A 13,653-nucleotide genomic window follows, 5' to 3' on the forward strand; every position below is an offset into this window, starting at 1 on the left:
TCCACAGGGTTTGTACCTTATCCTCCACTTGGTTTGGTTTCCACCAAGAGACCTCATTTCCTTGTAACTATTTTTCAGAAAATTGCTACCCATACAAACCTTTTTTTTTTAAACAATTATATAACTTTCTTAACTGTAAGTTTGCTCCTTTTTTTACTGTTCCCAATGTACCCAGATTGGTTTTTAACCTTAGTATTCCTTTTATCCATAATAATCCATTTTATATTCAACTAAATTACCTTTTTCACTGACACCTCCCGGGAATCAACAGTAAAACCATACCCAAGAACCTGTTAACCACTGGTTCTCTTTTCAGAAATAAAGATAAGCAAAGCTCCCTGATGACTTCCAGTATTGTTGTATCTGCATACTTCTTGAAATGTAAGGTGGTGAAATATGTGGGGCTTCTCGTCACCTGCTAAAAGTAAGAATTGACTGTCATCGGGAGTTAGTCATAGAACAGGAGTCAGGTTGACTAATTCAGAATTATCCAGTGTACGGGAACATACCAAAACGTGTGAACAGGTTAAATATGAATATTTTAAAATTCTCTCCAGAGCCATCTCACCTCATCAACTACTAATAGGTGAGTCATTATACATTAAGAAGCTTGTTCCGACTTTAACAACCAAGCTACCTCCACAACACTGTACCTGTCCTGAGTTTGCCCAGTCTTTGTTTTTGTTTGATGTCACTCAGACCTCGGTTCCCCTCCTGAGAGGTAGCGATCTGTTTCTTACATTGTTTGATAAATACTGATTTTTTTTTTTAATTTGTAAATTTCTTATTTATGGGTCGTTTAACATTTTTATATACTATAATTGTTTTTTAGCTTTGAAAATGAGGCTGCGCCCTCGAAACGTCAGTTTTTATAATGAACAGACAAATAGTTCATGACTTCTCCTTCAGCTTCTTGTTATCTCTCTCTATCTCTCTCAATATATATATATATATATATATATATATATATATATATATATATATATATATATATATATATATATCTTTCTCCTCGATAAATTTAGAATTTGTTTGTGTAGAAAACGATTACAAATTAAAAAGGAATGAAGTGTCATCTCTGACCAGCTGACCATGGTAAGTTCAGTCGGTGTAAGGCTGGTCTTTATTTCCTTACAAAATGTGATTTCCGGTTGGAATCACATCTGGACTCTCAGAATTTCCGAATGCGACTATTATAAAAGATAAATAAAACCAGCACCTAATGCAACGTAAATCTGGCGTAAATGAAATTATAATTCCCCGCGTAATCCTCTTTGGAGGGCATAATCTGCCTTTTGGTGATCTGCTTCATTTCTAAAGCAACACGCTCCCGGTTATCTGAGAGATAAAAGACATCTTCTCTGGCCGCATCGGGAGAGTCGCGACCGGGTATGCACGCAAGTCTATCTTTCAGAGGCTCGGCCACCTGCAAGCGACCAGTCGGCTGGCAGCCTTCGTCTTGGATGCGTGTTCTATGTGGTGAAGTTCGCGGCTGTCGTTTTTCTCGCACTTATGTCAGTAGAGTCGTCCTCGCAGCAATCATTTTGTTATTACTTTGTTTATTTTAAAGAATTGTAAGTGCTACTTAGTGGGAAAGATGTAACAATGTTATCAGAAAAAAAGAAGAGCATCTGAGGGACTGAAAACTTTAATGTTGATAACTCTCACTGTCTTCGTTATGGAGAATTTTTAAGGCGCTTTCCCAAGGAAAGTTTAAATCCTCTTGGAGGACTTTGGGAAGTAATTCCCTCAACGAAAATTACAATTCTAAAATGAATTTCCCGAGACATTTTACTTTGGCAACTGAGCTGGTTCTCGAAAGTTATTTAGTCCTCAAACATAAAAAATAATAAAAGAAAAAAAAATAGACCTTCATGCCAGGTGCGACAAATATGGACAATGAAAATCCGCCTAAAATCTGATTCTAAACAAGAAAAGAGTTACATTGTCTTCGGATAAAAAAGGAGTGTTCTTAAATGAAGCAGAATATTCTACCACCATTCCAGAGCTAAGGGAATGATATATTTCTTATGAAAAAATCTTATTTAAAGATTAATTCAGCATATGGAATAGATACAAATGTAGGAAATATTACAGAAATAAGACTAAGATTCATGCTAAAAGTAGACGGTGGATATTGTGACTATTTATTATTCAGAATAAAGTATAATTATCATTGAAACTAACGGAAATGAGGAGAAATGTAAACCAAAATAATACCGGAACCTCCGAGTCGCCAATGTGAAACTAGAATTGTTGTTTATGCTTATGGATATAACTAGGTGAACTTACTGCGATCATTTAAAAGCAGATTGCATTAAATGTACTAAAGGCATTCAAATGAAATGAATGAATATTCATATTAGAGGACTGCAATTAAAAGGCAAGATAAAAAGCTTTGCTAAGATCTGGAATATTAAGTTTAAGGCTAGATCATAAAATATTAGTGGTCTGTTTAGATAAAAAAAAGCAATGGCAAAATATAACATCTAAAAAGATCGTATTGTGTTAGAATCCTATGTGAAAACAGACTTTCTGGAGTAGTATATTTTTACGTGAAGTGACAATATGTATGTACATGCGTTGATAGTTTTCATTGGATGATTGTGATCGTAATAAATACTTTCCTATTAAAAACACTAATGAGCTTTGAAATCTACAGTTAGCAGATGGGTCAAAAAGTTTTTTTGAAACGGAACTGATTAAAGTTATACAAAAACGGAAAAGAACCTTCTCTTTAAATCAGTTATTCATGACTATTTCAGGAAAAAAAATGAATGAGGAAAAAAGCTAATACACTTCTAGTTACAAAAGATTTTACTGTAAAACAACACACTCAATAGATTATTTTTAAAGCTAAATTTTAGTAGACCAAGATAATTCCTTAAATTTCAAGTAAGGAAGAAACACAAACAGTTCTGGAGGAACGATACAATACATTTCAATTTTTTTACAGATACCTGTCGCTTCATATTAAGTATATATGAAAAGTGTAGAAATGAGCAAATTCGTGCTAAGAAAGGAGAAGTATCGACATTTCTTTTAAATAACTAAAGGATCCATTGTATGTTTTCTCTTTCTTGTATCATTTTAAGTATTTTTTCTTAGTTAGTTGAGGACATACCTCCAAAGAATCGTAGATTAAGCTTACATCATGCTTCAGAAATGGCCATTTCTTTTAAAGGTAACGAAAAAGCTGACTGCATTAAGCTATTCTGAATAACGACTACGCGAATAAAAACGTAAAACCATAGCAATAAAGACTGAAAAAGTGTGAAAAACTTTCAGAGAAAAATAAAAGAACTCTTAAGAACCACGTAATAGGATCTCTGTAAAAGAGGAGGAAAATCTGCCGATGATGCCGATTATTCTTCAACGATAAAAAAAGATCACTTATTTCTTCGGAATGTTTTCACTGATGATTAAAACTGGACCGGAACACCCACAATCTCCTCACTCGTAACGAGAGGCATCGCTCCCAGCTCCCGCCCAAAGTTTATTCCAAATAACTATGACAGAGCCAGCGTTAACTACCTTCGACAAGTCGCTTCTAATCAAGGCACCGTGCCTCTGCCAATTCCCAGAACTAACGAAGGAACAGGCAGGCAACAGCAGCGGTAGCCCTCTCCTTTAATCACTGTCAGGGACACGCCATTCCTGGAGAGAGAGAGAGAGAGAGAGAGAGAGAGAGAGAGAGAGAGAGAGAGAGAGATTGTGCGCCTAACCTGCCCTTCCTCGGCTTGACGATAGAGGAAGAGGAAACGAGAAACTTCGTCGGCCAACTCAATAATGAAGCAAACAAAGCAACTGAAACGGATTTCTGTCGCTACTGCTGAGGATGGATAGAGCCTGATGGCGGTGGCGGCGAAGGAAGCGCTCCTGCTGATGGTGATGATGTTGGAGATTGTCCTCTTTCTGCCTCCGACTCTCGTCTCTGCTAAAGAGGAAGAAAGTAAGTTCAGTTTCTCTATCTGTCTGTCGGACAGTCTCTCCTCCTTACTTTATCTCTGCCAGTAGAATGAAACTGAATTTGTTTCCATCCGCCTCTTTGTCTGTATGCCCGGATGTCCGATTGGCTGTGCTAAAAGTTAATAAAATCTCTCTCTCTTTTACATATATATATATATATATATATATATATATATATATATATATATATATATATATATATATATATATATATATATAGAATCTATTGGTCACTTTTTACCAGATACACATATAATTGTAATAGCCACAATGCCCTCTTAACTTCTCGAATTCTTCGCGCTTTTTTGGATACGCTTGCCACTGCAAAGCCTTAAGATCCAAGAGCAAGAAATTGAAGTGGCTGTGATGTCTGGTAGCGGAAACGTGGTCAGGTCGGCAACGTGATTATGGTGACACGGGTTTGTTTCCCGCTACCAGACATCACAACCACTTCAATTTCTTGCTCTTGGATCTTAAGGCTTTGTAGTGACAAGCGTATCCAAAAAGCACGAAGAATTCGAGAAGTTAAGAGGACATCGTGGCTATTACACACACACACACACACACACATATATATATATATATATATATATATATATATATATATATATATATATATATATATATATATATATATATATATATATATATGAATTTTATCACATTGCCGTAAAGTTTTTATTCGAAAACAATTTATTCGAAAACATTACTACCCAATTCGCTCTACTTCAGGGAATAATACTGAATGGGAATTGTAACTGATAAGTGGTTCTTCACCTGGGAGATTCGATCCCCGACTACTATTCGGCGTGCGTGTGTATATGTGTGTGTGTGGGCGTATGTGCATGTAATTGTGTGTATGTTTAGAGAGGCTCTATATATTATTACTATTTAATCTGAGACGAAGGATTATACCTATCACTAGAGAAAAATTGCAAACAGCAGGTCTACGCCTTCTGTAATGGAACCACTTTCCCACACAAAAAAGAAAACACTCTCTCACACACACACAACAGAAAATCGTGGACTACAGACTACATAAAAAATGCAATCGAATTATGCATTTGATTTATGGCTCAAGGATAAATGGATAACCCACAGCATCACTTGTATAGTAAATGTGTGTTCACGATAATTTTGTGCCTTGTGAATCTTGTTTATAAAAGGAGCTCAGATGAGGGTGCTATAAGTCTCCTATACGAAGAAAGAAGCAGGTATATTGTGAATCGTTCCACACATCTCTGCACACTGATGAGGTAATTTTGTATTGGAGAACGTACAATATTTCTATCAAATTCACAATTTTCCCTTAGGCAAGCAGTAATATGATAAAGTTAAGTATACCTTAGTTTAACCAGACCACTGAGCTGATTAACAGCTCTCCTAGGGCTGGCCCGAAGGATTAGACTTATTTTACGTGGCTAAGAACCAACTGGTTACCTAGCAACGGGACCTACAACTTACTGTGGAATCCGAACCACATTATACCGAGAAATGAATTTCTATCACCAGAAATAAATGATTCCTCTAATTCTACATTGGCCGGCCGGAGAGTCGAACGCGGGTCCAGCAGAGTGCTAGCCGAGTATGATGTCGACCAGTCCAATGAGGAACTAGTAACATGATAGAATATGACAGCATTCCAGTGCATACAGAGAAACTTCAGAAACTTGTAAATATCCTTACTTAATTCTTTTTTTTATTTTAGATTCTATTTTCGTAACAATGAATAATAAAGTTAGTTTTATTCTAGAAAAAAAATAAAGCTACTAATTCTGAACATTTTGTCGAGTTGATTAATAAAAAGCTTTTATGGCCGTCAAGAACAGACTTGTTGATAACTGGAAAATCGTGCAGGACCGAAGAATGTAAACTTTGTCTGAAATACGTCATCGGTGAACGAATCCACCCATAACCAGCGCCAAGAAAAAATCATAAAAGATTACAGAAAGCAATGAACACAAGATTTCTGTACAGCCATGTTTGACATATTTTGTCAGGATGGAAAAAGACTTTTAATACTTGACTTTTAGATTCTCCATGGCAGAATTGCCCTCAATCATATGCCAGTATTGGTGATTAAAAAATGAGATAGGAAAGTCTGTACTCCTTAGTTAACTTCGTGTCATTATTTGGTCAAAAGAGAATATCTGTCGATCCCCCGGTAGTCCGAGTGATGCAACTGAATTTTTAATATTTAGTTTTCGGTGCTAATTCTTGACTGCTTCAATCTGATACTTAACAGGTCTGCATACATCGTATATAATTTTTATTTTCTTTGATAATGTTTGATAATTTCTTGACATAAATTGGCTGATCAGTATATGTCATATTTTTCCATAAGACTATACACACTTTTTATTGGACCCTTAATAAAAACATTATTATTGTTATTTTTTTTTCTATCTCAGTCATCCTATTCGACTGGATGGTATTTATAGTGTGGGGTTCCGGTTTGCACCCTGTTTCCTTAGGAGTCCATCACTTTTCTCACTATGTGTGCTGTTTCTAATAACACGATCTTCTGCATGAGTGCTGGAGCCTCTACTTCGGCTTCTACTTTTTCCAGGTTCCTTTTCAAGGATCTTTGGATCGTGCCTAGAGTTCCTATGGTTATGGGTACAAATTCCACTGGCATATGCTATATCCTTCTTATTTCTATTTTCAGGTCTTGATACTTATCCATTTTTTCTCTTTCTTTCTCCTCTACTCTGGTGTCCCATGACATCGCGACATGATTATGTCAATCAGCGTCAAGTCTGGTCTATTGGCACGTATCACCCTATCTGTTCTTTTACCATAGTCCCAGAGGATCTTTGCCTGATCGTTTTTAACCAGTCCCTGAGGTTGATGTTCGTACCACTTATTACTATAAGCTAACTGGTGTTTCTTGCACAGGGTTTAGTGGAGAGCTTTTGCTACTGAATCATGCCTCTTTTTGTACTGGTTCTGTGCAAGCACCGGACATTTGCTTGCTATGTGGTTTATGGTCTCATCTTTCATATTGTGCTTCCTGTGTATGGATGAGATGTTATTTCCATCTATTGTTCTTTGGACATATCTGGTCCTTAGGGCCTGATCTTGTGCCACTCTCAGCATTTCTTCTCCTTCCTTCTTGAGTTCTCCCCATATTTCATTACTGGCCAGTTCTTAAGTCTGTCTCACGTACTGTCCGTGCTTTGATTTCCTGTGCCATTCCTCTGTTCTGTTTTTCATTCTCCTGTCTCTGTATATTTCTGGGTTTTCGTCTACTTTTATCAGTCCTTCTTCCCAAACACTCCTTAGCTACTCGTTTTCACTGGTTTTCAGATATTGCCCCAGTACTCTGCTCTCGATGTTGACGCAGTTCTCTATGCTTAGTAGACCTCTCCCTTCTTCCTTTCGCGTTATGTATAGTCTGTCTGTATCTGCTCTTGGGTGTAGTGCCTTGTGTATTGTTATGTTTTTCCTAGTTTTCTGGTCTATGCTGCGGAGCTCAGCCTTCGTCCACTCCACTACTCCTGTGCTATATCAGATTACTGGCACTATCCATGTGTTCATGGCTTTCGTTATGTTTCCGGCGTTGAGTTTTGACTTGAGTATCATCTTAAGTCTCTGCATATGTTCTTTCCTGATCGTGTCTTTCATCTTTTTGTGTTTTATATCTCTCCTTTTATTATTCCCAGGTATTTGTTTCCTGCCTCATCTATGTGTTTGGTGGTATTATTATTATTATTATTATTATTATTATTATTATTATTATTATTATTATTATTATTATTATTATTATTATTATTACAAGATTGATTGTAGCCCCAGTAGGGAAAGTAATTCGGTGCAAAAATTGAGACTGAATGGTAAAGAATGAACTATGAAAGAGAAATAAGAAATAAGACAAAATAATACAAATATCCGTGGAAAAGGATATATAACAAAAAATGAACTTTGAAATGAGTTTTGAAGCTTCAGCAATTTAATACTAGACCAGAAAGATCATTCTTCATTTTGGCCACAATATGAAATAAAGCTTCAAAAAACTGTGTTGTGTTGAACCTTAAAGAAGAGTCTGTTATAATTAGAAGCGTTTCTAGTATTATCTGGTAGATGGTATAGTCTAAGGAATCTAAATACAAAGGATGACCAGAATTATGAAATGTTTTATACTGCATGTATAATAAGCTAATTGAATGACAGTGTCAGAGATTAATGTGAAGATCAGGGAAAAGAAATTTCACAGAACTCAGGTTTTTTTCCAACAATTTAACTTGAGTCTGCATCTTAAGACTATACAGGGGAACAATATTAAAAACATGGAAGAATGAGAGAACTAAAATATCCTCTCCAAAAAGATCGAGCTCCAAAAATTTTCTGAGACCTACTTAGTACAAGTGTTTTATTTTATTTTTTTTTTTTTTACTTTTGAAGGAGAGACAATGCTGACTTGTTTCTCAAAAGTGACTTTGAAATTATAAATGATACCTAGAGTTCTAAATGAGTTACATGTACTTAGTTTTGGACTGATGGTGATTCAGTGCCCGAGACGTGCTAACAATTACAATATATTTAGTGCTCATTTTCATTTTCCAGGATTTGCCCGAAGGACTAATTTTAGTTGAATTTCAGTTAAATGATTTATTAACAAGAGCTCCCGTTACAGGAGATGAGATCGATACAAAGAAAGTAGTATCGTTTGTATCAGCAATATGCTTGTTTTTAAGCTCCCAAATACGGCTTATCGCAGTCATATGACATAAAAAGTAAAGGACCAAGAACGCTACCTTAGGAACACCAGAGATTACATTTATTTTTTACTATACTGCCCATGAACAACTAGTCCTTGCGATTTAAAAGTTAAGAATTCAATACTAAAACTAGGAAATGGTCCAACAATTCCCAGCCGTCCAAATTTGAAAAGGGTCTTTGAGTAATATGGTTAAAGCAGCATTAAAATCAAAACCAATCACACGAATGTATGGATTTTTGTACGACATCAGAAATTTAAGAATGAGCATTATAAACATTTAGGTTCTTGCAAAAGACAGGCTGAAAACTACGGAACAGTTATTTGCTTTCAGCGTAGGATTTCAGCCATTTTGCCAACAGATGTTTACAAATCTTCGGTAATATTGGAGCAATACAAACTGAGCTGTACTCAGCACAGCTACAGCTAACCTAACTGCATTTCCGTATTACCAAATCTCCAACAAATGCCAAAGGAGCCCCTACTAGCTAACAAACAAAAAATAATAGACTTGTTGGAGCTAATAATCAGCACTTTTCACAAAACACAACAAACAACACTTTTCACAAGACAAACATTTTCAAAGGAGACATAAATTCTCTAATTCACCTATCCATTATGTTGACAAAACTATCATTTAAAAGGACAACAGGCTCAATTTCCCTTTACACCTGTGACTAATCCAGATATAAAAGATTACTCAAAATCCCGTTCCAGTTCGGTTAACATTTAATATATGACTTACAAGAGAACAGCAACTAAGGAACTGCTTTCCTAGTGTCAATAATAATGGAAACTAAAGTATGATCATAAGACTCAACCGCAAGACCTACATTAATATTGTTATAATATCAAAGAAACTGGTGGGTACTAGATTCAAGCAATTACTAGATTTGTTCGTGTTGACCCATTTAACAATTTGCTCTCAGCCAGATAAAAAGGTTCTCAGGCCATGGTAATCAGAAGGAGAAACAGAATTACCCACCACTTACTGTGGTGAATACTGAAATTGCCTGTTAACCATTAAACACAAAAGATATCTTCATGTTATCTTTTTTGTATTTTAGCCGTTGTGATGTGAAGACAGCCTTGGTCTGCATGAAGATAGGTGGAACACCAGCAAAAGATTCTCCGTCTGCCACAAAGCTTTACATCTAGTCTGGCTGCAACTGAAATGTCAGCAATTATATGTAGTCCACGAACAGTGCAATAATCACGCGATACTGGAGAGATCTAGAACACACAGGTACAGGATTTTGTGATGTATCTCTTGCCAGTATCTAAAAAAAAAACTATAAAAAAATTAACAAAGATGACAACAATAACAATATGAACATAAATGCGTATAAGTATGGTAACCACAATTCATATAAAAGATAATATATCAGAGCAAAATGGTCAACATGGAGAAACTGGCAGACTTCCAAATAGCTACGCCGAAGAAGGGTCAGTAGTGATGATTTTGAAAATGAAGATCAAAGATGAAGGGGAGGAAAAGATAAAGATAAGCCTTTTATAAATTACTGCCATCCTTGGCCCTTCTATTAAGACTGCCCAGTTCGCCATTCAAAAGCTGAGGGGAAGAGTAAACTGGCAAAAAAGTCTGTTCAGTGGCCTGCTTAAAAATACCCTCAAGTAAGAGAATTTTCATCCAAGGCAGTGTTGAAGAGGCTCTGGCACTGCTAAAAAATTTTGGCCAATGTTTGATTTTGCAATGGTTCCCCCTAGAAAAGCTGCTTGCCGCACATAAAGTGTCTCTCTCTTGCCCTTAATATAATGCGAATAAAAGTTGTAGTAGCTGTCCTGTTGGGTGGAAGAGGAAAGATAAGTTTCTGTAAAAAAAAAGTTAAGTATACCTTAGTTTTACCAGACCACTGAGCTGATTAACAGCTCTCCTAGGGCTGGCCCGAAGGATTAGACTTATTTTACGTGGCTAAGAACCAATTGTTTACTTAGCAACGGGACCTACAGCTTATTGTGGAATCCGAACCACATTATAGCGAGAAATGAATTTCAATCAAGAATAGACCAAACTATTCAGAGTAAGCTCCGGAAAAGGGACCGTGCCTAGGGAAGGATAGCATCAGACTGTCTAGCCAATACATGAAGGAGTCTGTATTCTCTGTTGGTAGAATCTCAGCTGGTTAAAGGCAATTCACTTTCACATCACCTTCAGAAGTATCTCTTAACCCTTTGAACCCTTCAGGCTACCTGTACTAGCCTACCACCTTTTACTGTCTCAGTCCTTGGGCTAGCTGTACTACCCCACTGAAAGTTTTTGATTATTCGTTGCTTATTCGTTGTTTCCTTTCTTTAGATCAGCACACAAGCTTCAGTGGTTCCTAGTGAATAATTTCACTCCAATTTGAAATAAATCACCATCCTTATTCCCCCTTAAAATCATTCCAGACTGATAAATAAAACGAAAGGTGCAAGTTTCCTTTTCTCAGTGGCTTTTAGCCACGTTCAGCGGCTATCAGGCGGTAATACACATCTCTGATTTGCCCGCTACATAGAGAAAACAAGGTCTCACGCGAGGGGTTATGAGGGTGAGGGTATGGGGGTTAAGAGGGGTGACTTCAGGTGGTCACTTTCTTTCTCCTCTGCCCAAGCTCTATGCAGATACGTTGTCTTTTTTTAATATTAGAAATTGTGTCATTCTTTTAGAAAAATTAAGCTCATATTAACCATATTAATTTTTATACGTATATTCATCCAGATAATTAAAACAAGAGTTTAAAAACAAAAAAACTTAATATATTTCACAATTATTTACGACTCGCATATATACTAAAGGTTAACAATTCTGTTACCAACTTTTTAATTTTGTTTGCCACTCTTTTTGAGAAGCTAATGTCCCTATTTAATCTCCGAGTCCCGAAAAAAGTGCGGCAGTTCGTTTATCGGTCCAGTGTCATCCCCTTAAAACAACTGGTTTCTAACAATAGTATAGGCTAACTAGTATTTGCACAATACATCTGAAATCTTAGGTGTCTTTGAAATGTGTACTGCAGAAGGAGATTTTATAGGAATCGACGACAGTGGCGAAAACATAGTCAGTTTTCTATGCCGAGGTTTGGTTGAAATGGTATACAATTCGTCCGGTTCTGACTCACAACTTTGAGAGTGATATTTGGCGAAAGACTCTGTGACCATCCCTGACAACTTCTTGACGGAAATAATAAGTGTTAGCAAGGATGAAGAAAATTAATGAGAAAAATATAATGGAGACGTACACGTGGAAAATTATCCGTTTACCTGAACACAAAAATTTCTTTCCTCTCATGATTTGTCACTTATTTTTTACCAAAGAAATTATTCCTTTTCATTGTCGACCATAGAAAAAATAATGCAAGGCAAAATATTAACATAACGGATTTTCTGCAATAACATTCTCTCTCTCTCTCTCTCTCTCTCTCTCTCTCTCTCTCTCTCTCTCTCTCTCTCTCTCTCTCTCACTGACATTCATTGCAAGTGACATGACATTCTTTCATTGACCGAACATATCAGCGTTATGAAAGTGACGGAGATTTTATTATGAAAGTGACAGATTTTTTCAAATGTCAGGCTTATGAAAATATAATATAAATAATGACAATGATATCTGATACGAATTCCTATGCATATCTAAAAAAAATACTCGAACAATTAAATTTTGTTAATTACAAGAATTTACAAGAATATATGATAAATCATCAAAAATCATTTATTGCTGAACTATAAAGTATGTCTGTGTGTGTGTACTAATTTCAGCCTGTGATGAAATTCTCACACAGCGTTGATAAATCTGAATTTAGAAAACTATGTATGGTATTCCTTGTCAACTGAGTGCTTGGCCATCGTTAAAATATCGTCCAGAAATAAGATCAATATATTATTCACTGATCTGTCATTTCAAACAACTATTGCTTAATAAAAAAAATAAAAATTTTTACTCATAAAATCATTGCAAAATCATTGAAATATATTAGATTACTTGTGCATATTTTCACACATTCATATTAGAGTTGGGACGTAGGTTAGCCCTTTCTAAAAACTGATACCCGTAAAAGTAAGAGTTAGAGAAAATACTGCGCACGGGTTCATATTCTTTTAACTGATGTAAGGCTCTAATCGATCGCCCGTGAAATATGAGAGCTTTTGCTGTAGGTATAAAGTAGGTGTAGAGTGCTTGGATTCATACACATGACACACACACACATATATATATATATACACATATATATGCGTGTGCGTGCGTGCATCATGTGTAAGAACCCCCCTCACCTCTCTCTCTCTCTCTCTCTCTCTCTCTCTCTCTCTCTCTCTCTCTCTCTCTCTCTCTCTCTCTCATTTCCTACCGAATTGGTCGACCTTAGGTCTGGCAGGGCGGGCAGAGAAGGACCTGTGTGGAAATTCGCATACACAGTAGTTACCAAAACTTGTACGTCTTATTTTATGGTTATGTCAATATTTTTGTTCTGTTCTATATTTTTGTTTTATATATATCAAAATTATTATATCAGTGATCTCCCCAGTAAGGGCTTAGTTCAGGAAAAGAGGAAATAATTAATTAATAATTTCGTAAATGGCATCTTGCTTGTTTAGAGGTCGGTACAGAGCGTTCTTAACTTCCCAAGTAAATGAACGCAGCCGATTTAGAATACTGTGACTGGTATTATTTTACAAGAATGGCTTAGAATTCAATAATATGAGTAGGATATCAGTCACTTCATGGAAAATGATAATCACAGATAAATGGATGTTAAGGGGGGAACATATTTGAATAGGAAAAAATAGGATATTAGTGTTTTATGAAGCCAAAATTGCTATGGAAAGTTCATTCTAACATTGGGAAATTCTTAGCGTTCCTTCGTGAAAATTATCAGTATTATGTTAACGAAAACTGGACATAAAGATAGGAAAATTATTAATCTTTTCATTGATACCATTATCAAGAATCTTTTAAAACTATCATGCAGACA

At 36.0% G+C, this 13,653-nt stretch overlaps 1 protein-coding gene across 1 annotated transcript in view; it reads left to right on the forward strand.

Moving 5' to 3' along the window:
• The first annotated feature begins 1,462 nt into the window (after positions 1–1,462).
• Positions 1,463–13,653, forward strand: part of LOC136828567 (alkaline phosphatase-like) — a 54,623-nt gene continuing 42,432 nt past the window's right edge. The window contains exon 1 of the mRNA XM_067086577.1: positions 1,463–3,952. Coding sequence (XP_066942678.1) covers positions 3,853–3,952 — 100 coding nt within the window. The 5' untranslated portion in view covers positions 1,463–3,852. The remainder of the gene's footprint in view (positions 3,953–13,653) is intronic.

Source organism: Macrobrachium rosenbergii, chromosome 43 (genome assembly GCF_040412425.1).
Source record: "Macrobrachium rosenbergii isolate ZJJX-2024 chromosome 43, ASM4041242v1, whole genome shotgun sequence".
Taxonomy (NCBI): Eukaryota; Metazoa; Arthropoda; class Malacostraca; order Decapoda; family Palaemonidae; genus Macrobrachium; species Macrobrachium rosenbergii.